The 25,115-nt window shown below is 42.5% G+C and overlaps 1 protein-coding gene across 8 annotated transcripts in view; it reads right to left on the reverse strand.

Moving 5' to 3' along the window:
- The window catches only part of FANCE (FA complementation group E), a 124,720-nt gene that overhangs the window by 5,831 nt on the left and 93,774 nt on the right, over nt 1–25,115 (reverse strand). For 4 of the 8 annotated variants that reach the window (XM_069238781.1, XM_069238780.1, XM_069238784.1 and 1 more), the window contains 3 exons: nt 15,524–15,590; nt 14,070–14,195; nt 12,408–12,979 (listed from right to left, as the gene is read on the reverse strand). In XM_069238781.1, coding sequence (XP_069094882.1) covers nt 12,875–12,979; nt 14,070–14,195; nt 15,524–15,590 — 298 coding nt within the window. In that variant the 3' untranslated portion in view covers nt 12,408–12,874. Of the gene's footprint in view, nt 1–12,407; nt 12,980–14,069; nt 14,196–15,523; nt 15,591–25,115 lie in introns of those variants that run through there. The other 4 variants (XM_069238779.1, XM_069238778.1, XM_069238782.1 and 1 more) reach the window with 1 other exon arrangement.

Raw genomic sequence — 25,115 nt, forward strand, 5'->3', positions numbered from 1 at the left:
CCTGACTTTCAGTCCAGCTGGGAAAACTGGTTTGCCCGTAATTTCGCCCTGCCGTCCACTGTACTTTTGGTGAAAGGCTAAAATTACGGACAAATGCGGTCCGTTAAGACTTTCATCCCGGACAACGGACGGCAGGGCGAAATTACGGGCAGTCTGTGAAATTTCCGGACGGGTGGTCACCCTAAATGAAGAGGAGGGAAACATATAAACCTGCTTAGGGGGTTAGCTTGGTGACCGACTCACATTTCTTAACCTCTGAGACAATCACACCAGCTGCTTTCACCTGCAGTGGGTTAACAGCACCTTTGAAATTAAGCTGCAGTGGTAAGAGCTTGCCGGAACTGCAGCGTTCTGGGTTTCTATGAGTGAGAGATTCCGAGTCCGTAATCAGCAAGTCAGCGAAGAATACTCCCTTTCGGATCCATATGTCTAGAGTTAAAAGAGAGGCAATAAATGTTAACTTTCTGTTTTTGACTCCTCGACCCCGGATACCCTTGCTTTGCCTATGCACAGCAGCAAACTTGGGTTTGAATATAACAGAGCCCAAGCTCATCCTTGGTAATAAAAAACACTGGCCTGGTGTGGCAATTGAGATTGTCGTGAGATACTGTGAGGAGTGCTGAAGTGAATGACATAACATTTATGTGCGATAATGCGGATCAAGTGTGGAAATGTGTTACTCTAATGCTTAATGAGTGATACTTGGTAGAGCTGTATGCTGACTATGTATTTTGTTCTCAGAACCTCTGAATAAGTGCATTGATTTTGAGGGCTCCCATCATGGACAAGCATTCGAGGAAACCACACTGTTCATTCACTTCAGTCTCCTGCCTCGTCTCCTAATAAACAAGCAAGTACCATGAATTACCCAGAGGAGAGTTTTGAAGGCACAAATAGAAAGATTATCTGTACTGGTTTTGGCCTATTTGGAGTTCCTTCATTACGGTGCAGCTTAAGTCTTATGTCAAATTCCAGTAGCCCTGCATATCACTAAAGCACTTCCATTTACCTTCTTCCTCTATGTTTTTCCCCCTTTGGTACCGGGGCTGTCTCACGAAGTGTGCCGCAGGTACACTGGAACCGGAGCCCAAAAGCGTAAAGAGTCATTGGTGTTTGGTTGTTATTGCGCAAGCTGAGGTCGTGGATGGTGGCAGAAGTATTTCTTTGCACATTTGGGAAAAGCAGAAAGCACGTCCCTGACAGAGCGAAAATAGGTAGAACGATTATTATGCAGCAAGAGCGAGCACCGTGGAGAAGCGGTGGCACGCTAGTTACTATGGGGGCAGTTTGCCGTTTCTTTTTCCCCCTTTGTTACCGGGGCTGTCTCACAAAGTGTGCCGCAGGTACACTGGAACCGGAGCCCAAAAGCGTAAAGAGTCATTGGTGTTTGGTTGTTATTTCTCAAGCTGAGGTTGTGGATGGTATAGCGCAAGCACGTATAGAGTGGCTTAATTTATCCTGGGTGCTCAGCAGTGCTTACCCTAGCGTGACTACAGTGGCAGGAGAATGCACACTGCATGGGTACTAGCATAAGGGTTGACTGCTGACAATCGCGTGTTAGCCGCCAGCGGTTGCAGCAGTGCAGAATCAGTAATAAAAAGATGCGGGGGCCAATGCCCGTGACCAACACGCAGCGGCTGCAATTAAGGTGCGAACACAGAATACTGAGGCAGCGCAATCCCGAAACCTTATCAGGCTTCTTGCTATCCGTCTGGAACCACCCACTGCACCTTCAGCTTACGGTGCAGTTTCGCCTTTAAGGTCGCCTTTTTATTTCCCTCTAGCTAGATTTGCATTGTGCCAACATTAATTGGGTTAGGCAGGAAGTAAGTGTTGCCCCCCCAAGATAGGGGCAGGAAATCATATACAATTTAATATTCATAACAATTTGACGGAAGTAGAAAAGAAGAAGGAAAAAAAAAAAAAAAAAAAAAATTAACATGGCGAACGCATTAACAGTGCACAGCTATGGTGTAGCAAAATATACAGCGGGTTAATTGTTCAAAAAAAAAAAAAGTGACATTTAACGGGGGGAATTCATTAATGGTGCACAGCTATGATGTAACAAAATAGGCAGCTGGTTCATTTGGCAAAAAAAAAAAAAAAAAAAAAAAATTAAATAGCACCCGTCGGTTTATTGTCCGACCTCGCACATAAAAGTAAAGAAAGAAATAAAAATAACACACGAGCGACATCTAACAGGGCAAACTCATTACTGGTGCACAGCTATGATGTAACATAATAGGCAGCTGGTTCATTATTCGACCTTGAATAGAATGGAAGTTTTGCGCAAAAAAAAAAAAAAAAAAAAATTTTTTTAAGACTAGGTACTAGTGGCCAGGGGCCGTGCCCTTAGCAGGACGGGCAGATTAAATCACACCCCTGGCCATGCCTGAGGAAGTAAGGGGAATGTTACCTGACACTGCAGCGATTCGTTTTGGCAAACAGGATGGTCACACTTAAATAATAAAATGTCTGTGTCCCCGCCCTCCTTGTTTCGTTTCATGTACCATATCGGCGAGGTGAGATGCACACAGAAGGGCCGGAGAGGAGCCGGTCGGGCACACACATCTGTGCGTACGCAACAGGGTGCGAGCGGCGGGTGCAATGGGGAAAAACCCAGAGGAAGCACTTCCACTCCCAAAGATCCAGGAGGCATACGCTAATTGAAGCCGAACACAGACACCCAGATTGCATCAGTGAAGAATGCAAGTGACAGGCAGGCTGTCACAAGGATGGTGCAGCAAAGGCAGTGCTCCTTGGGAGGCCTAACGGCCGGGACACTGAGTATGGTGCAGCAAAAGCAGTGCTCCTTGGGAGGCCTAACGGCCGGGACACTGAGTATTTCTGGCGTAGACCTGAAAGGAAAAACCCCAAGAATGCAAGGGGGAGCCGCCTGGCGACGTAAGCCCCTCAGGCGGCGTGGCGGTAAAAGGGGCACATTGGTTGGTAAAGGAGGCACACTGGTGGGCGGTGCGCCGGAGAAAGGCTACTTACCTTGGGATGCCTTACGGCAGGGTAAGGAGGCCGATGGGGGAGTAAGCGGAACACGGCACTCGCGGCCCAGACCCGCCGGTTGGCAGGGCACAAAATGGACAGACAAGGTAGCGAGTTAAGCCTAACAGCACTAAGAGGCTACCCCCCTCACGATCAGAAAAGAACCAACAAAAAATGGATGACCCCAAAAAGCAGTATGAAGGACGACCTCAACAACAATAGGTGTCAGAATTATGACAAGCAAATGACAAGGACTTGATTGATTTATAACAGAGATGATGTCATGCAGCAAAGTTATGATCCTGGAGAAATGATTTATGTATGGCATATCAACTGTGATTTATGACCTGTCTCCAAATTACGAATTGCAATCATAACGAAAGCAATGTGTGACACTCAAAATGATTTATGACATTATGATAATTTATGGCCTTGTCATTGTGATTGATGGCTGAACCTAATGAGTAATGGGGTCAAAGATTGTCGCAAGAGTCTATGCTTGTAATAAAACTGCGGCCCAGTATTCCCACAAGAGATTGCAAAACACACTTGTTTGTTGTGAATTTGTTTTTAAACGATTATGGGGAATTACATTAATTGGAGTGGGCCAAGTGCGGGGGTTATGGCAAAGGACCGCCCCCGCAGGGGGCATCAGGGGCCGGCGCATTAACCGCTGCCGGGGACCCGGAAATTATAGTTCAAAGCCGCACCAGCGGCAAAACCGACGAAGGACATTTGGGTATTCCCCCTCAAGGGAGAGGGAGGAGCCCCTCTCTGTTGAGGAACAAGGAAAGTACAAACCCCCAATGGGATTGGGGAGACACCGCCCCGCCCTCATTTTGGAGGGCAGACAAAAAGGATACTGCTGCCCAGGCAGAATCACTTCGTGGGCCTCAAGGGACAGCGCGCGGGATCGCGAAACCCACCCACCCACCCACACCGGAATAACAGCATTGTCGCAGGGCTGAGAGGACAAGCGGATGGCGTGGCGGTAAAAGGGGCACATTGGTTGGTAAAGGAGGCACACCGGTGGGCGGTGCGCCGGAGAAAGGCTACTTACCTTGGGATGCCTTACGGCAGGGTAAGGAGGCCGATGGGGGAGTAAGCGGAACACGGCACTCGCGGCCCAGACCCGCCGGTTGGCAGGGCACAAAATGGACAGACAAGGTAGCGAGTTAAGCCTAACAGCACTAAGAGGCTACCCCCCTCACGATCAGAAAAGAACCAACAAAAAATGGATGACCCCAAAAAGCAGTATGAAGGACGACCTCAACAACAATAGGTGTCAGAATTATGACAAGCAAATGACAAGGACTTGATTGATTTATAACAGAGATGATGTCATGCAGCAAAGTTATGATCCTGGAGAAATGATTTATGTATGGCATATCAACTGTGATTTATGACCTGTCTCCAAATTACGAATTGCAATCATAACGAAAGCAATGTGTGACACTCAAAATGATTTATGACATTATGATAATTTATGGTCTTGTCATTGTGATTGATGGCTGAACCTAATGAGTAATGGGGTCAAAGATTGTCGCAAGAGTCTATGCTTGTAATAAAACTGCGGCCCAGTATTCCCACAAGAGATTGCAAAACACACTTGTTTGTTGTGAATTTGTTTTTAAACGATTATGGGGAATTACATTAATTGGAGTGGGCCAAGTGCGGGGGTTATCAGTCCAGCTGGGAAAACTGGTTTGCCCGTAATTTCGCCCTGCCGTCCACTGTACTTTTGGTGAAAGGCTAAAATTACGGACAAATGCCGTCCGTTAAGACTTTCATCACGGACAACGGACGGCATGGCAAAATTACGGGCAGTCTGTGAAATTTCCGGACGGGTGGTCACCCTAAATGAAGAGGAGGGAAACATATAAACCTGCTTAGGGGGTTAGCTTGGTGACCGACTCACATTTCTTAACCTCTGAGACAATCACACCAGCTGCTTTCACCTGCAGTGGGTTAACAGCACCTTTGAAATTAAGCTGCAGTGGTAAGAGCTTGCCGGAACTGCAGCGCTCTGGGTTTCTATGAGTGAGAGATTCCGAGTCCGTAATCAGCAAGTCAGCGAAGAATACTCCCTTTCGGATCCATATGTCTAGAGTTAAAAGAGAGGCAATAAATGTTAACTTTCTGTTTTTGACTCCTCGACCCCGGATACCCTTGCTTTGCCTATGCACAGCAGCAAACTTGGGTTTGAATATAACAGAGCCCAAGCTCATCCTTGGTAATAAAAAACACTGCCCTGGTGTGGCAATTGAGATTGTCGTGAGATACTGTGAGGAGTGCTGAAGTGAATGACATAACATTTATGTGCGATAATGCGGATCAAGTGTGGAAATGTGTTACTCTAATGCTTAATGAGTGATACTTGGTAGAGCTGTATGCTGACTATGTATTTTGTTCTCAGAACCTCTGAATAAGTGCATTGATTTTGAGGGCTCCCATCATGGACAAGCATTCGAGGAAACCACACTGTTCATTCACTTCAGTCTCCTGCCTCGTATCCTAATAAACAAGCAAGTACCATGAATTACCCAGAGGAGAGTTTTGAAGGCACAAATAGAAAGATTATCTGTACTGGTTTTGGCCTATTTGGAGTTCCTTCATTACGGTGCAGCTTAAGTCTTATGTCAAATTCCAGTAGCCCTGCATATCACTAAAGCACTTCCATTTACCTTCTTCCTCTATGTGCAGCAAGAAATGTAAATATTGCCATTTAGCATCCTAATTTAAATCTGCCATGCTAATTGCAATAGAATACCACTTTCACCACCCCACCATCAGAGTTAATTGCTGGTGTTGTAGTGTGAGTCTTTATGAGGTAATTAGTTCTGTGCCCGAGCGCGTTCGGTTTCGAATGTGCTTGAGGTTATAGTCCAGTTAAGTTTGTCATTTTAGTTATGTTCAAAAGGGTGCCTTGTGCATGTATAATGTTTAAAGGGGCACGTGTAATGTTTAAGTTCGAAAGTGTTTGAAACTGAATCGTGGTGTCGTCATCCTCTGAGAAATCAGTTGAGACAAGGTCCTGAGGACTACGGCAGCACTAGTTGCGGGCTCTTTTATCTTCAATGGCAATAAACTTTGTTTATGGATCTGTTCGTTTCACTGTGGGATTTATTGCTTCACATGGAAGACTAAATTTACAACATATTTGGCGACGAGTTGTTTTGAGCCTGCAACTACATTTTAGTGCTTTTTATTGTATCCTGTGTGATCGTTACTCACGGAGCTGATGTAGAGTGCCTTCTCCAGTTTTTACTGCTCCTGGATTGTTTTATTTCCGATCTCGACGGGTGAGGTGATGGATTAATTTACTGCTGCTGGATGTTTTCTTTTTTATTCCTCGCACTTGATTGCTGTTCCAGTTTCTACGTGTTGAGGTTTTACCCAGCTTACTTCCAGGATTTCCACAGTCGATTTCAACACTGCATTTCAATGCATGTCTAGTACAGTATTTACACAACACGCATTTTATGGATTTCGACGCTGGATTTTGTCTGTTCTCCGGTGACAGGCACACCTGTTCAGTTGTTCTAGCCTGTTTACTGTTCTCTGTTTACTGTATGTATTGGTGACAGGCACATCTTCAGGATTTTACATTGAGGTACTTTCTCCTTCGTTATAGACAAGTTGCTCAGCAAATTTTTAGCATGGCCAATTCAAATTTTGCCAACATAAATGCTTTCTTGCCATATCCTGGCAAGCCAGCAGTCAACTGGTGCTTTTGGTTACGTTCTTTCAGGAAATATTTAAGTGCTGTTGGAACAGATGACTTTGAACCGAAACGCAAAGCTGCCATTCTCTACAGTCATTTGGGCCAAGAAGGGCAACAAGTGTTTGATAATTTGCCCGTTGTTCCTCATTGTCCACATGCTGCTGGTGATTGGGATGAGTTTGCGGAGGCAATTGCACGTCTGCAAAATAAATTTTTCGGAAGAACCACGTATTCTTCTGGAAAGGTTTAATTTCTTTAAAAGGAAGCAAGCTGCAGATGAATCTGTTGAAGAATTTGTTTCTGCCTTGAGACATTTAGCTTCCACATGTAATTTTGGGGCATCACTAGACATTTCTTTGCGTGATCAATTTGTGTATACCTGTTATTCAAGAAAAGTTCAAGAAAGGTTGCTTACATGTAGAGATCTAACTTTAAATGAAGTCTTAGATTTGGCGAAAAGTATAGAACGTTCTATTGTTTCTACAAGTGCAATGGCAATGGATAGCTCTGCAATTTCTTCTATGGCTGGTAATTCACTTAATGATCAGGTTGATTCAGTTCACCTCAAGCTTAATAGAAATGTTAAAAGTTACCCGATGAAAAATAATTCTTTTTGTTACAGGTGTGGTTCAAAGTCACATTTGGGTAATTTTCAGCTTTGTCCAGCTATGGGTAAGCGTTGCACAAAATGCAAGAAAATTGGACATTTTCATGCTGTATGTAGGATGGGCAAAAGTGTAATGAAAGTTCATAGTGTTGAGGTGCCAGTTGAAGAGGTGCCTTGTGATTTGTCCAATTTAGTCCTAACTCTGGATGTTGATACTGAATTGGACGGCAAGATCAAGGACCCTGTTTGTTTGGTGAATTTGGTGAATGTTATTACTATTCAAATGATGTGTGACTCCGGTGCCCCTATCACCATCATTTCTGATACGTTGTTTAATTTATATTGGAAAGATTCTGTGACATTGAGAGAATCTGATGTACATCCTAAGGCGTATGGTGACCATGACATTGATATGGTGGGATATTTTGAACAACAAATTGCTTGTTTAGGTCGGCAAGCAATAACAAAGGTTTATGTAGCAGTTAAAGTTCGGCATATTATTGGGTGGAGAGACCTAGCAAAATTAGGTCTTATGCTGGTCTCAGGGTCTGATTCCCCTGTCCAAATTTCTGATGTTTCTGTCTCTTCGGTACAGTGCTCAAGTTTATCTTCGCAGGAAAGTATATTGAAATCTTATCCTGATTTATTCACTGATAGCATTGGTTGTATAAAAAAACTATATTCATTCTATAAAGCTTAGGAGCAAATCGGTTCCCATTGCGCATAAGTTGCGCCCTGTTCCATTAAGTATCAGAGATTAATTGAAAGAGTTATTAGATAAAATGTTGAAGGATGGAATTATCAAGGAGGCTGGTCCGTCGGAATTGGTAAGTCCTATTGTTATTGTGCGGAAAAAGAACAATAGCATTAGGCTCTGTGCTGACCTTCGTAGCCTCAACAAAAACATTATCTGTGAATCACACCCTTTACCTAAAATACAGGAACTGTTAGCAAATATTGGTACTGCTAAACATTTTTCGTTATTGGATCTCAAGTCTGCTTATCATCAGATTCCTCTTGATGACATATCACAAGACTTGACTACATTTGTCACTCCTTTTGGAAGTTTTATATTTACTAGACTACCTTTTGGATTAGCTTCAGCGGCCAGTGTCTTTCAGAGGTTGATGGATAGTGTTAGATGGTATTGTTGGAGCTCAGGCTTTCCAGGATGATATTCTTGTGTTTGCAAATAGTGCCTCTGAACATAACAAAATTTTAGCTAAAGTGTTTGATAGATTCAAACAGTTTGGTATTACTCTTCGTGCTGACAAATGTAGATTTAATGTTCAAAATTTTGACTACTTGGGGCATAGCATTAGTCCAGAAGGTATTTCGCCAAAGTTCTCACTTATTAAGGCTATTCAGGATGCACAACCTCCCAGAGATAAAGATACACTGAGGGCGTTTTTAGGTTTAAGTGAATATTATTCACGCTTCGTTAAGGGGTATGCTTACATTGCGCAACCATTAAGAAATTTACTCAAAAAAGGGTCTAAGTATGTTTGGACTAAAGATTTGGATGAATCGTTCATTACACTTAAGAACATGATAGTGACTGCACCAGCACTATCTCAATTGTTGCAGGCAAAAAGTGTATTATCACTATGGATGCCAGTCAGATTGGGTTAGGAGCAGTATTGTCACAGTTTGATCAAGGTATTGGAAGCACTATTGCTTTTGCTTCACGGTCCCTTTCTAGGGCTGAATCACATTACAGTACCATTGAGCGTGAAGCATTAGCATGTTCATGGGCAGTAGAAAGGTTTAAAAACTTTATCTGGGATGTGAAGTTTGACTTATTCACTGATCATAAGCCATTACTTCATCTTCTTAATGGTAATGGTTCTGGTAGAGCATCTTCTCGCTTAGTGAGATTACTTTCCAAGTTGCAGGAGTTTGACTTTGTTCTGAAGTATATTCCAGGTGGCAGGAATGTCCGTGCAGATTGTCTGTCCAGATTGCCAATGCTGTTTGAGGCAAATGTTGACAGTCAGGATGAGAGTGATTGTGTTGTTGCTTTGGTGTACGACATTGTACATGACTCCGGCCTAATATCACATGAAGTTTAGGTCACAGCCGCACAAGAAGATATCATTTTGGTAGAGGTTAAGGCTTTCTTCGATAAAGGCTGGCCGAAAGAAAGGAATGTTGATGCTAGTTTGCGTCCTTATGGGCAAGTTTCTGATGAGTTATCCTTTGTTGATGGGGTATTATTACGTGGAGATCGTTTTATTCCCCAGTGTCATTGAGGGATGTTCTCATTGGAGAGGCACATAAGGGACATTTAGGTGTTAGCAGTACTTGCAAGACTCTCAAGCAGTTTTATTGGTGGCCAGGTTTGGAATCTCAGGTAGCTAAATTTGTTGATGGATGTACAACTTGTCTGGTTTCGGATAAGCATTGGAAATCTCTGGCCACTCCCCTTTTCACTGTTCCTTTGCCAGAAGAAGCTTGGCAGAAGGTAGCTTTGGATTTTGCAGGACCTTTTGTAACTCTTCCAGTTTCACTGAGGTACATGATGGTTTTGGTTGACTATTTTTCAAAATGGGTATATGTAGGTTTTACTTCTATTCCTAATACAGATTCTATTATAACATTTTTATCTAAAATTTTCTCAGTGGAAGGAGCACCTAAGGAAATAGTAACCGACAATGGCACACATTTTGTTTCACACAAAATGAAGGAATTTATTGAGAAACACCAGATGAAGCATATTAGGGTTGCATTCTATTTTCCTTCTGCTAATGGTTTGGTGGAACGAATGAACAAACTCTTAAAGAGGGAGTTCAGGCTGCTTTGGCAATTGGGGTTGATGTTAAAACCTTTTTAAAACAGAAAATGTGGTCATATTTGATTACTCCCCAAGGTACTACTGGGGTGTGTCCATTCGTGCTTTTACGCAGAAGGTTTCCAAGGTGTGCCATTTGTCCAGACTGGATGAGGAAGTTCAACAAGGACAGGTTGGAAGATTTATCTGAACTAAAGGCAACAATGTTAAAGAATCAAGTTCAGTCTCAGGAATTATTTGTTAAGAAACACAGAATTAAGGTTGTTAATTTTATGGTGGGCGATTGGGTACTTGTCAAAGTTCCTACGAGAGTGAGGAAAGGTCATTCAACATTCATGTCTCCTGTACAGGTTGAGAAAGTGTCAAAAGGTTCAGTTTTGTTGAAGAATAAAGGTTGGTGGAGTAAAAGAGATATTATCAAAATCACTCCCCTTCAAGCAAGTAAAATTTTAGCAGTCAAGGATGTTGATGCTTTGTCAAGTTTTGCATTTATTGAGGACCTACAAACTAGTTGTGGTAATTGCAATTCTGATGTGTCTGATTTTGTAGATGTTTCGGAGCATGAAGCAGTGTGTCATCTGTTCCTGCAGACTGTAGTCAGCTGCTACATCAAGCAAATTCTGCAATTGATTTGCACAACTCTGTTAGTAAGAAACGCAATGTAGGAATGCCTATCAAGTTTAAGGACTACTATGTTTCATGAGTTTATTTATTATTATTATTATTATTATTATATAAATATATATTTTTTAAAATCCATTAATGGGAAGGTGTTTTATTATTTTAAAAGGGGGAAGGTGTTGTAGTGTGAGTCTTTACGAGGTAATTAGTTCTGTGCCCGAGCGCGTTCGGTTTCGAATGTGCTCGAGGTTATAGTCCAGTTAAGTTTGTCATTTTAGTTATGTTCAAAAGGGTGCCTCGTGTATGTATAATGTTTAAAGGGGCACGTGTAATGTTTAAGTTTGAAAGTGTTTGAAACTGAATCGTGGTGTCGTCGTCCTCTGAGAAATCAGTTGAGACAAGGTCCTGAGGACTACAGCAGCACTAGTTGCGGGCTCTTTTATCTTCAATGGCAATAAACTTTGTTTATGGATCTGTTAGTTTCACTGTGGGATTTATTGCTTCACATGAAAGACCAAATTTACAAGCTGGCCAACACAGATTTTTAAAACATATACAATTATCATATAAACCTTTCTTGTGGGGTTCCTTAAGGATTTCCTGAATCCCCAGGATACCGTTGTATTTCTTAAAACTTTGATGAAGACTTCAGGCATTTTTATGAGACATCTTAAGCACTAGTACTGATTCACATTGATGTTACACTGCAGGAAAAAAAAAAACACAATACACTCACTAATTCCACAGAACAAGACATCCTCCATTTCTTATAAAATCTAACCAGGCCACCTTAGAATGCCTGTTGTCCCTTCGCTGCATCAGACTTTATATAATCTTTAAGCACCAAGATGATCTCTTGCGGCTCCCCCTTCTTCACGGAGTTAAACTGGGAAGTGGCTACTAATCCACTTTAGATCTTATATCCTTTATCAAATTCTCAGGAATGCCTATCCTTAACACTCAACCTCTAATCAACCTACAATAAGACCTTGCGACTGAGCATAGCCTCAGATGGGGTCTCATTCACCACTGCCCTGCTCTATGCTCATCAATGAGATACGGGGAAGGGCTTTTCTGATATGTGTTTCATTTCAAAATCAAAAAATAATTACCAAAATGCAATGGCCTTGCAGATCATTTTCAAAGTCAGGGAAATAATTTTGTTATATGGCCAAATAACATGTTTGGTTCTCTAGATCCATGGTGTTGGGGCAGTTGGCTCTGAGCACACATTGATGCATTCCATCTAGGTGATTCCAGCGGCACTCCAGGAGACGTAAACTCCAGCTCAACTGCCAGGCAATATTTGGCTTTGAAAACTTCAATATCCCAGAAGAAACCTAGGGCCAGATGTATCAAAGAGATTTACCCATTCTATGTCTATGGGAAAATGTGTTGGTACATATGGCCCCTAGTGTCTAAGAGTCAATGCAGAGCTCCCTGTTGACCAACCCTGGAAGTTGGGAAATGTACATTAGTCCTACATCACAAGCTAGGGTTTAGCACAACCAGAGTTATCCGAGGGTCAGTATTTCAATCGGTGCATGGTCTACTTTGGGTTATGTATGCTGGCAAGGTGACTATTCTCTCAGCTTATCAAAAGCCATTATGTCTTCAGATGAAACTAGAGATAAAGAGATGGTTATTAATGCAATGCAGGCAAATCCTGTTTTCTCACCAGGCTCGCAAAAGATATTTATTTGTAAATGCACTAAACATTTTTCATGAGTAATATTACATCCACCAGATTCATCCGCTCCACACTCCTTCACCAGTTCTTTACGATACAAGCATTAGCCCTACTTACTTAATTTCTATTTGCACGTTTGCCAGATAGCCTATTATGGGGGAATTAGGTTAGCATTTGTCTCAACTTAGAACAAATCAGTAGCAGCCCTAGTCAGGTGGATAAGCTTGGAAAGAATGCAGGGTGGAATTCTGAGGAGGCACACAATGTGTTTGGTTCAAAAGATAGATAGGCCCCAAAGGTAGCTAGAGTGCTGTTAATCCATGGCAGCACCTGAAGACTGCTGGAAATCCACTCTGCAACAATCTGCCTTGATGTTCTGTCTTTGATCCGTGTGTACACAAGTAAAGTCAGGGAAGAAGTAGGAAGGCTCAGGCAACAGATGTTTCAGGAAGTAAGCAGGCGCTTCAGAGCAGCTTGGAGAGATTTTTTCAGGAATGTTTCATTTAAGGCCAGAGCACTGGACAGTGACTTATGGTGAGACATCTGAATCTGTAAGAAACACAACAAGGCTTGTCAAAACAACAATATAATTTGAATCAGTGCACTGCCTGAGACCTCTGGCAGGTCTAGGCCATTGTGTCCAAGTATCTTCTGCTGTGCCCGTGGCATAATAGTGATTACTGTTCTGGAACCAAAACAATGTACTTAATTCTGCAAACAAAACAGACTATGGGTCTGATTATGGTGGGCACACTGCCAGCCCGCGGCAGTTGAGAACAGGCCGCCAAGCCAGTGGCATTCCGACTTTCCCACGGGGCTGGTGGTGTGTTGGTACTGCAGTCATGGCGGCAGCACGCTTCGGCTCAAGTAGGAGCCGGAAGCCAATGCCGGACATACTGCAGTGCCAGCAGCCAGTGGGGTGCACTGTGTCCTTTCAGTATTTTTAGCAAGGTACAGTGCATACACCCGACCCGCCGGAATTTTGGGGACACAAATGCGAGCAACAGCTCACATCACAGCAGGGCACAATCACTCTGGAGCCAACAATGTGGCTCCTCACCTGCCTTCCTGCCGACTGTCGCATGGCGGGCCCCTGCCAGGAACAGATAGGGAGAAAGGAAGGTTGTAACTGGGCAGGCGGTGTGCTGATCGAGACTCCCTCCATGGACGCCTCTACCCCCACAGATGCAGTAGCAGTAATGTCAGCGGTGGTGGCGGTACTAAGCAATGTCACCGCCCAATTCATAATCAGGTTGGACCATCGAGGAGGTGGCGGTCGGACCACCCCAAAACTTGACCGCGGAACAGTGCCCACCATAGTCGTAATTGGGCCCTATGTTGATTGTACCCAAAAAACACCAACAGTACAACCACCAACGTGCTGTGACTACATATCGCAACTGTACAGCAATTACAAGAGCTATTACTGTTCTTCAACAGCTATTGCCATGCAATATCATATCCCCATGTGTCATCCATCATAGCCACCACTGTGCCACAAACACAAAACGCACCACTGTCCAACAACAGTCACCACCACATTCTTTCAGAACAGTCTGTCATGCATAAAATTAGGTACAAACTTGCACACCAAGTTTTCTGCCCCTTGTGTTTCCATCGCCTCCAAGACAGTACTCACATGGTTCTGATATTTAGTCAATAGGTTCAGCATTAGTTTGGCAAATTTCATGGATTTGATAAACTTTGGTGACCACTGACTCAACTTCTGGATCAACAGATCAAACGTACCAGATGGCAGCTCCACCTGAGAAGAGACAGAGAAAAAGAAACCAATCACTGATGCACACAGGTGCAGAGAGAGGGGATCCTGTGACCTACAGCTCATACTGTGATCATCTGGGGAATAACTACAGAAGTTGATCCAGTGACAATCAATCAAAGGAAGGCCAAATGGTAATATTTTAACACTATGGAGAGAAGCAAGAGACTGACCGTGTAAACAATTAGAAACAGAAGTTGACCCTGTAAACACCACAGAATAATGTGTTGATAAAAAGACTGGTACGCTTTGTAAGCTAATGTAACATAGCAACGAGTAAGATAAAGGGCCATCATTGAATTAGTTTCCAATGAAAAGATTTTACTCTAGTTTACACAAATCTCACATTGATCAGTTTATCACTCCAGGAGTGAGATGCTCTCCATCTACCTTGGTTCTGCCTGTGGAGACTGGTCTCCCTCGCATTCTTGGACCAGTCTCTTTTTTTCAGCTCAAAGGCAGGCATGTTTCTGAGCTTCTGTTTCATGTGGTGGTTTTTCCTCCGGAGTTGACTGTTAAGATACATTCCTATTCGCTTTAAGAAAGGAAACAATCACTCTTCTCTCTCTGTTTATACACCTGTCATCCTGCTTCAGAGGATGAAATACTCTTTCTTTGCTTGTGATCTTAGAAATGTGACATTTCTTCAGAGTGTGCCACCTGTGTTTGTCATGTTACACTGAGGGGGTGGGGGGTGCCAGTGCTGTAACAAAACGTTAGGTGGCATCCCTGCAAGATATGCTGAAGCCCCCCCAACACACTCACATAGGTAGGGGGTCCCCTCCAGCATGGGTAAGTTGGCTGGGGTGGGGAGCCTCTGTTACACCACTGGTGTATGCCCGCGAATGAGATGTTCCTCGTAAAGTAGCTCACCAACTTCATTGCTTGGACACAAACTATTTGATATACAGATTGGTTCCCTTCAAGACCCAAAGTTGATAAAGTGAATACCATCACATTTGGTTAGTCACAGCAAGTAAAAGCTGGAAAAAGCACGGTATCAATTGGCCACATACACACCTTCTCTCTTATGGTCAGGCCCTGTCATGATCTACATGGTAGATTCAGTTGCTGCTATAATGAAAGCATTTCAGTTTCATCTTGATACCCATGGTCAATTGGTTTTTAGTTGGTATTTTCTTAACCTTTAAATGTTCTTTCCAATGAACATGCATAATCGAATGACAAAAAATGTATATACTTCTGTGGAATCCAAAAGAAACCATTTGTAACTGGTCAACTCGAATTTCTGTCAAAAGTGATCTCGTGACTTCTCATAGTAATAATGGATTGTGGGAATACCTTTCACTTACCCCTCTTTCCAGCAGCGAGTGAAGTACTGCAATGACATCTTCAGACCATGGTGCCTCGAGAATCTCACTGTTGAAAAGAAAATTGATGCCTTGTAAGAACTGACACAAGAAAGAGCAACTGAGGCCCTGCTTAGCCTGCTCCAAACCTCACAAAGCTGGTCTACCTTGGCAGCTGGGTCCCGGTACATCACATTTAATAAGTGAAGGCTGTTCCGGTAGATGGGATAATCCAATCTACAATTATCCTAGGTCACACCCATTAATTCTATTGTGTAACCCACTGAATGGTAAATCTCAGGGTGATTCAAACTCAAAGGCTTCAAGGTAATGAAGAGAGGGAGAGATAAATGGGAAGGCACTGACGTCATGTGAGGCGTGTGTGGAAACTAAAGAAAGGAAAAGGTAGGGAGAGAAAAAGTAAGGCGAATGAAGAGAGGACTAGGGAGAAGTGAAAAGAGATTGAGGAAGTAGGGAACAGAAAGGAACCAGTGAAGGGACTATACAGAAACACGTTGATGTGAGACAAGAGGCAGAAGCGAATTAAAGAAACATTGAAATAAGGTCTCGTAGGGGCTGAGATGGAGTAATAGACCATGGCCTCATGCTAAAAAAGTACCTATACCTCTGTATTCAGTTCACTAAGGGATGCACAGTTCACGCTCTTGATACGGTTGAAATGTCAGAGGGATGGTGGCACAGACAATAAAACACTTGGGAATAGAATGAACTATCAGCTCCATTCCATTAATAACAAGCACTGACAAAGGCAATAGGTCTGGTGTTGGCTCTTGACTTTGTCATTGCATTGTTCTGTCATGGTTTTTGATAAATGCTATGATTACGGAAGCTGCTGGGACCTCGGCAATGTAAAAAAAAACATTGGGTAAAAGTAAAAATATTTTTGGTCTCAAAAAGCACACATTGCCATACTAGTCCCTTGCACTGAAGGGAACTACTTTGTGTGTGGATATGCTTCCAATAAAGGAGCAGAATGCTGTCAATCAGTGACTTTAGCAATTGGCTGAAGTGGGCTGACTCTTTGCCCCATACTGTATGCTGAGTGGGCCTGAGAAAAATGTCAATGCTACAGTAACAGACCAATGGATGAAGAGTGCTTTGTGAAATCCCCTTTAAATATATTATACATATAATTTTAGTAAAATGAAGAGGTCTTGTCTAACACCAGGCCTAAAAATGTTGCTCTGCAGGTGATGTTGGGTTGAGTTAAAATCTGTGAGTGACTTGGAAGCCAATGAATCAGGTATACCAATCCTATACATCAAAGTTTAAGTGCACAGCAGTGTCTGCATGTCCAACATGAACATAGGCAATGATCTCTCTGTCTGTTTCCCTATTTTCAAAGAGCAAACAGCTCTCCTTACCATTTCCTGAACAGCCCATAAGGATCTACATTACAAAGAATGCCCCTTGTTTTGTCTGGACTTTGAACATAGTCTCTGTTGGCTCTAGTGATCCCACGGACACGTTCCTTTTTTATTTCCCAAGTATAGTGCCAGACCTTATGGGTCCAACAATTCACCATTAGGTGAAGTATACATATTCCTTTTAGAAAAAAAACACAAAGAAAAACAAGAGTTCGGAAAACAAACTTTAGTGTACCTATATATTTTAATGCACTTTGTATGGCACAAACATGTCCCAAAGGCCTTAGCAGGGGTCTCCAACCTTTTCTGTGATGAGTTACTTATGTTCAATCAAACTCCCAGAGAGCTACTAATATTAGTATTCTAGCAGTGACCATATCAGACAAGATTACATTAGTTGCCCCCATATGCAGTGTTGTTACCAGCAATCACCTCAGTGTGTCAGACCTGGTTGCCAGTGGTAAACTGTCAATATAGAATGCTCCTACATGGGTAATACATAACAGCCACAGCTGCAACGCCCATGACACCAAGATAGTAACATTTGTACAGAGTCTCCCCGATGCCACATGATTTAAATAGACTTTGAAAAATCAGCCTTTTCCCACATGTATTAGCTTGTGAGTTCTGAATATACACACATATTTGTCTCAAATATACACACTCAACTTTGTTATAGATATATTAATTCAACCAAGTACAAGTTTCTAGTTTAGTAGGCTGGCCTACACACAGGAGAGCAACTTACTGGTAGCTCATGAGCTTCTCTTAGGAGAAGCCTGCTTTACAGCACTTTACACTTTGAAAATGTGTCAACCCCAGTAATTAACAAGGAGTACTTGTGGGCAGAAACTGTTGGGAGATGAAGACCGTGAGATAAAGACTGTGTAAAGACAGCAATGGGATGAAAAAGTGGGATAGATTAAGAGTGTGGAAAGACGCCAAAGAAGAATTCAGCTGGTGTAGGCAGGTAAGAGAGAGGATAAATAAGGGAAAGAGGCTTAACCAGAGAATAGGAGGTGGGTTTACAAAAATGTTGGACAAGGGAGCCAAACGTCTGAATTAAAACTCAAAACGGCCGATTGCAAACTTTCTATGGAGAGGTAAAATTTTGAGCTTGTTTTAGGATTCTGGTCAGAAATATTGTTTACTCTTTCCCAGGCGATGTTGTTTCTTGGACACTATTGGAATCTGCTTTATTCAGAGATTTGGCGCAGCTACAGACATCAATGTTAACTTTGCGCCTGATGCTGAGAATGATGGCAGCACTACATACTAGAATTGTCGGCAGTATTCTTGATGTTGGATTCCTGGTTTGTCAGCATTTCACTGGCACTAGATCCACGTGTTTTTTAATCAAATGTGCTCCATCTCACCTTTTACCTTTGAAATGAATCCTTCCCCCCCTGTAGTATTTTATGTCAGCTCAATCAAAGATTGCAGAACACCTTCCGGGTCACTAGGTGACGTTTTGGAAAAGAAATAGGCCGGGAATAGCGTGTAATGTGTTGCAACATAGTTTCTTGTCTGTTTCTCGCTCAGACTCGTTTTGAAGCAATATTATTCTTTGCCTTCTGGTGGTATGATTTCGCCTGTATTCAGAGTTTTTTTTTCTGACTTCAGATTTTTGCCTTTTAATACTAGAATTCCCCGTGATTTCTTGCTGCCTGCCTTTAGCTCCAGTGTTTATACCACTCTGCATCTGAGACCGGTGTTTAAGAGAAAAGGCCACGCCTGGGAGAAAAAAAATATGTTTTTCAAGAACTACATCTAGCGCCTGTCAGCTCGCTCCTGTGGGCAGCCAAAGGTGATTCTTACACTAGGGTTAGCAAGAATTATAAATGATGGTAGCACTAACAAGAGCAACAGAATGTGCACGGCTGTTCACAATGCTTGTATGTGTTTGTGCTTTTTTTTAACCACTAAATGCAACTGTCAATTTTCGTTTTTATATTTTGTGTAATAATGCGTAATTTTGTGTAACTTTCCCGACCTTTTGCATAATCATGCAAAAGTAAATTATGTTCAGTCTAATAGAAATGTCTCTGAACTCAAAAATCTGAGCCTGGGTGACATTTTCAGCTTCAATATTAGGTGTCATGGGGTAGACAAAAAGTGTGTAACGCCTTATGGGTGGTGCAAGCTGTGTTATATAGTGGTATGGCTTTTATAGGTAAATATTTGACAGCCGGAGTTATGTGGTAAAATCTTTTAGTACCTGAGACAAAGTGTGCTGTACCATGTAACACTGCCATCAAGTGTGCTTTAGCAAGACCGGTTAGGAGTAGGTTTCCATAGTCAATACTTGACAGCACAAAGGATTAGTCAAGATCCTTGAGGTCTTGTTCTGGTACAAAGTGACAAATTCCCTAAATAAGTTGCAATTGAAAGTGTGCGCTGTTAGCCATTGCACTGACTTGTGTTTGCAGGTTAAGGAACCTATATAGAATTTACCAGAGCTGGACATTTGCCAAAAACGCAGTCCATGTTGAAATCAGTGCACTATTAACGCAGCAGATATGACATTTTCATGTTTTTGGCTGATGTTCTGCATCTGCCTAACTTTAAACTATGCCTTTTTATACGTTTCTTATTTGAGAACGACACCAAGTGATCTAGTGTTATTAATTATGGTAGGTTTGCCTTCGATGATACTGCATGACCCATTCCAAGATTTAACTAGTAAAGTCGATTGTGATGAGATATGGAAACGCCTTTAAGGGATTGAGTTTCAGGTGGTTTGAGGTCAAACAGTCTTGCTCTGTTTGTAAAATTAGGTCAAAATGCAGCAGGTTTCTGGGAGAAGAAATCTTAAAACTGACCTTTGTGTCAACCAGATATTGGTGCTAAAAGATCTCTGGTGTTTAGGGTTCTTGCTAGAGAATACGGCGATGGTGTGGGCTATGGGTAGGCCTAGTGGGATTAGGGTCAGAGAGGAGGTAAGGGGTTAGGCTAATGTTATGGTTAGACTGACGATTGGGCATAGTGTTAGGGTTACAGGTAGGACTGGTAAATGAGGCAAGGGTTAGGTTAGGGAAGGATGTGGGTTAAAGGATGCAACAGTAATAAGTATGTAGCAGTAAGGGTAAGTGACTGAGTTAGCCTTAGGGTCCACTTTGGCTAGGGTACCCAACAGCAAGAGTTAGATCCTATGAAAAGAAATTCGAACGACTGGCTTTAAAATTACATGACATACATAGAGTGCATTAACATCTGAAAATGTGCATTCTCACATCTAAAATTTAAAGAATGTTTTTTTGCTTTTTAATGCCAAAATTACTGGGACACCGGAGCTACCATGAGCTCATAGGTTGACTCCAGAATCTCCGGAATGTAAAGATCCATACCCTTTAGAAAATTTATCAGTTTGTGGGCAATAAAACACATACTCAAATAAACATAAAAAAATGAAACACATTCACTCACTCGTAACTCAACCACCGTATGAAGTGACCACTCACAATGGAAATACATTTTAATCGGATAACTTTAAAATTCAGATGAGGTAAGTGGAATCTTCTGTTTTGCATTACAAGAAACTGCAGTATATTTTATCGAGGTGGATATTTTAAAAACAGATTAGGGAAAAGCATTATCCATTTACTCGAGAGTAGAGTTTGATTAACAGTGCTTCAAGTCCTGTATCTTTGCAGCTACTATTACTGGTACAGGACCTTGAACTACAGTTTGCTGAAGTCTGATGCATTCAGCCTATAACTAGTGACATTTTATTTCAATATAATCTTTGGCTTCAGATAATGTTGAAAGTTTAACAATAAAAACATTAGCGAATTTGCTATGTGCAGCCTCCTAGTCATTAAAAAAGTGCACTCTGGATTTAGTTAATAAAATGGCGACTGGAGTAACACTTAGATGAAAAAATGTTTGTCTTTAGACTCTCCACCAGAGTGAATTTTGTTTTCTGTAATGTTATTGGAATCAGGATGTTTTTACAGCAACCAACAGTTAAGGTTTTTCTGCATGTAATGCGGTCTCTGCCATTACTGCCTTAGTACAATGAGATTATCCACAAAGAATGTTGCAAAAAAAAAGTGATGTAAACTGATTTTCGGCTGACTAGAAAGCCTGAGTGCATGTAACGATTAGTAGAGAACAGACGTGTAAGTTGGGAGCGACCTAGGGTAATCTTATGTTTTCCAATAAGAACTACAAGCAGAGGGATAAGAGCAAAGATGCAACCAGCAGTTGTTAATGGAAACCCACGTTCTTCCATACAATCCACTCGTAACCCTTCTTGTACAAATGCTATACATTTATATCAGTTCCTTCCATCTCCTAACTGATGCACACATGTAAGATTTGCATGTCGAGAGAGCCACTGAAACCTCCAGCGAGGCTGGAGCCTGAAGCCTGGCTGTGGCTCAACTCAATGTCCTGTTGGAACCTCAACCTTCTGTCCCTGTGCGTTTGGGCAAATCCCTTAATCTTCTCCTACCTTTAGAAGAGGAATTTGACTGTGTGTAATGTAATTGGTGCTCCTTTAAGGCACTTGAGTAAAGTTTTCACTACATAACAACTTCAGAAAAATGCACAAAGAGATGAAAACAAAGGATTAACTTAAAAGGAAAGACAAATAGATGCTCATGTAGTGGCTGACTTATACAAAGTGAAGTCAGAAAGCCTCGAGAAATCACGGATTCCCAACATAACTTTTGTGATTTTTGGACAGTATCTAATGGTTAATGTTTAAAGATGATCACTCTCAATAAGTACTTCTCAGAGCAGTTCTGGAATGTGGTGTATTAACGTCAAAGCTTCCACATGTTGAAAAAGTTACTTTTTAGAATTTTGAAGATACTTTCATATGTTTTATGTGGTGTTTGTTTTATGATATACATACTAAACATTTTCAGGGCTACATAGCAAACATTTCTAGGGCTCGGCTCGTGCACGGGCTGTAAGAGCCAAGCCCTACCCTTGACTTGGCTCTCCCTGTTGATGTATTGGCTTTCCCACCTGAAACGTCGAGGACAAAACACGTGCGATTTTCAGGGGATAGGTATGTTTTGACAATTTGGACGGAGGCAGACACAAAGGTTATGTGGAGTGCTGGCAAAAGGTGGTCCACATCCTTTTTGGCGGTGTGAACACAGTGCCAGAGTACTTGCACATATTAGTTTGCTTTGATGGTTCTCCCTCGTGTAATACTGACTAACAAAGGAGGACTCCATGTGCTATGATTTTGAACAATCAGGTTATACATTTCTTTAAGTCAGGTACCGTTCCATCAAATGAAAAATAGATGTTAAATGTCATACTGATTTCAAATAGCATAAAAAAGGAAAGTCAAGTCATTAAAGTGTATGGCTGAGCTTTATAAAGTACATGCTTAACCCTTTAAGTGTGGCAGAGGAATGGTTCATATCCACCACATTTATTTCTGTATTACTGTGGATGTGAACGGTTTGCTACCCACACTAAAGAAAATGCTTCTGATGTTTGCACCAGAAAGATTTTATTTTTACAAAATAATGCCAAGACGCAAGGGAAGTGCTTTCCCTAACGGGCAGAAAGCTAAGCCAGGGTTTAAAAAAAAAAAAAAAACAGTATTAAAAAAAAAGAAAATGCAAAAAAAGTGAGGCGCTGCCCTCCCTGGCATTGGACCGTGCCACCACTCCAAAACTTCCCCACCTGTCTTTCTGTCCACTCACTCTCCTCTCACCCTGGTCAGCTTGAGGGAGTTTGGCAGAAAACTTACGCAACCTCGTGGAAGATTTGCTTTAAAAAATGGAATGGGTTGAGCGGCCTAATCAGGCATCAGGCCATTTTGCCCCCACCTCATAGTATTTCTAGCAGTCTTCTTGCTAGCTTTGGGAAGACACCAGGAGTTTTCTGCCAAGCTGACTCTGGCTTTAGTGGGTGGGGGAAGAAGGCAGGTTGAGGAAGAATCATGTTAGACACCCAATTTTTTAGGAAAAAAATATGGCGAAGGGGCTGCCCACCCAGGTAATGAGTCTTACCTCCATAACTAAGAGGTCACCACAGTCTTTCTGCCTCCCATTCCAGGGGTGGGGAGAGAAAGGCCACTAAACGCAAGGATTCATTTATTTATTTATAGGAAAAAATATTTGGTGCATGGCCCCCCTCGTCATCGCGCCATACCTCCCGCCTTCCCTACACCTTTACCACCTGACTTCTTGCTGTCCTGGGGGAAGTTGGAGTTTTTACCACCAATCTCTACCCAGGGGTTAGAAAACCCAATGGATGCATGGGATATTAAAAAATCTGGTGTGGGGCCGGCCTATCATCAGGCCACATCCCCACCCCTAGGACCCAAGCAGCCTTTCTGCCCACCTTGGCGTAGAGCAGTGGTTCCCAACCTGTAGTCCAAGGACCCCAGGGGGTCCCTGAAGCCTCCTCAAGGGGTCCGCGACTGATTAGAAAATTAAATACTATTAACAGACTAGGTCAAGAGCTTTCAGTAATGCCTCGGGGGGGAGGTGGGGTGTCCCCGGATTCAAATTATGATTCAGTGGGAGTCCCCGGGTTCCAGTAATGATAAAGTGGGGGTCCACAGAAGTCAAAAGGTTCAGAACCACTGGCGTACAGCATCCCAATGGCAAATCAGAGGAAATTTTGATTTTTTCAGACCTAATATTGACACCTGGACTGGACGAAAGGGGTAAATTCCATTTTCCTCTCACTTTCCATGGTGAATGGTAGCTCTATTTGGGCTCTGGGTAAGCCAGCAACCAGGGAATCTACATACCCTGGGCATTTCTGAAACTAAAAGACCTTGGCTAATCCAGGGCAGTGTTGATTGTGCTGATCCCACTATGTTTTCTTACGCAGAATGTCCTGCAAACAGCAAACTTTAGCTACAACACACATATTCCTAACATTTCTGTGAAGAAAAGTTCCAGAATAGGAGTAGATCCATAAAATTCCGAAACTCGGATGTTCTAATACTTCTCCTGATAAAAACAGGGCCCCACTAGCACCACAGATACATTACAAGTTGATCAAGTCAATATGTTATTCAGATGGCCTAATGGAAATATGACTAGCTGGATGTTGGTTTTATTTGGGGCCTCACTTGTATTATGAATAATATATGTTACAGTAATAATACACAATGATTAACATTTCTTGTACAGCTCTATTCCTTAACCCATGCTGCAAAACCTGAGCTGAAGAAATTTAAAAAAGCATGGCTTCAAGGGGTGCATGGAACAGCAACAACATTTTCTGTGCTTAACCTGTGCAGTGCCTGCATCCTCTGCTACATGAACTATCCAGGTGGATCGTGTCTGTTTTGTCCAGACATGCACCAAAGTCCTTTGCGAGCCCTCTTCAGAAGATGCACACATTTGGAGAATAACTGCACAGGAGCCTACTGGCTTGGAAAGAAATCAATAGAGACAAGGCATGGGAAAGAGTAACTTAGTACACAGTGCAGCACCACAGTCAGCAAAGGCTTTGCACTTGGGAACCTTTTCAGAAGCTCACAGCAGCTCCGGAGTTGAGCAGGCTTCACTACAATGAAGAAAGATGAGCGCCACGCCTTCAGTGTCCAGGTTCTCCCAAACTGGTACTAGAATTTACTATGGCTCGTTAGGCTATGACCAAATCATTCACAAAGAAAAAATTGCATATCACAAAGCCAGAGAATATGGACCGTGAAAAAGAAAAACTGTAGTGGTACAGTCACATCACCACCACAAACGTAAAAGGCACTCACCATTCACAACATAGTGAATCATTCTTGATAGACTTTGTAGAAAAAAAACACAAGAGACAAAAATAAGGAATTTGAAGAAAAGGCAGCTGGGGACTGGGTTTTAGAGTCGCCATCATATAGATTTACTTGCTGTAAAGATAGCTAAAATCCCCTGATTTGATTATGCAGGGTTTGATTGAGCATTCACACAAATAATATAGGGGCTACATATAGAAGAAAACTGCCGTCTAAGGCTATCAATCACATACAAAAAAGTATGAAGGGTTTGCACAACGTGGGGACGTGGCCAAGTAACGAATGGCGTAGGCAGCAGGGCACCGGAGTTCTGGGACCCGCAGCATCATCGGAGCCCCCCACCATCCATTCTCCGAAGGGGCGACAACTGGGGGCCACTTCCTAGACCCCTGTGATGGCAGAGAGTCCCCCTGACGGTGTGCCAGAAGTGGGGAAGAGCCGGGAAGCCACGACAGGAGCTGCGAGGAGAGGCCAACCTAAAATGGCAGCC

The sequence above is a fragment of the Pleurodeles waltl genome, chromosome 6 (genome assembly GCF_031143425.1).
Source record: "Pleurodeles waltl isolate 20211129_DDA chromosome 6, aPleWal1.hap1.20221129, whole genome shotgun sequence".
Lineage (NCBI taxonomy): Eukaryota > Metazoa > Chordata > Amphibia > Caudata > Salamandridae > Pleurodeles > Pleurodeles waltl.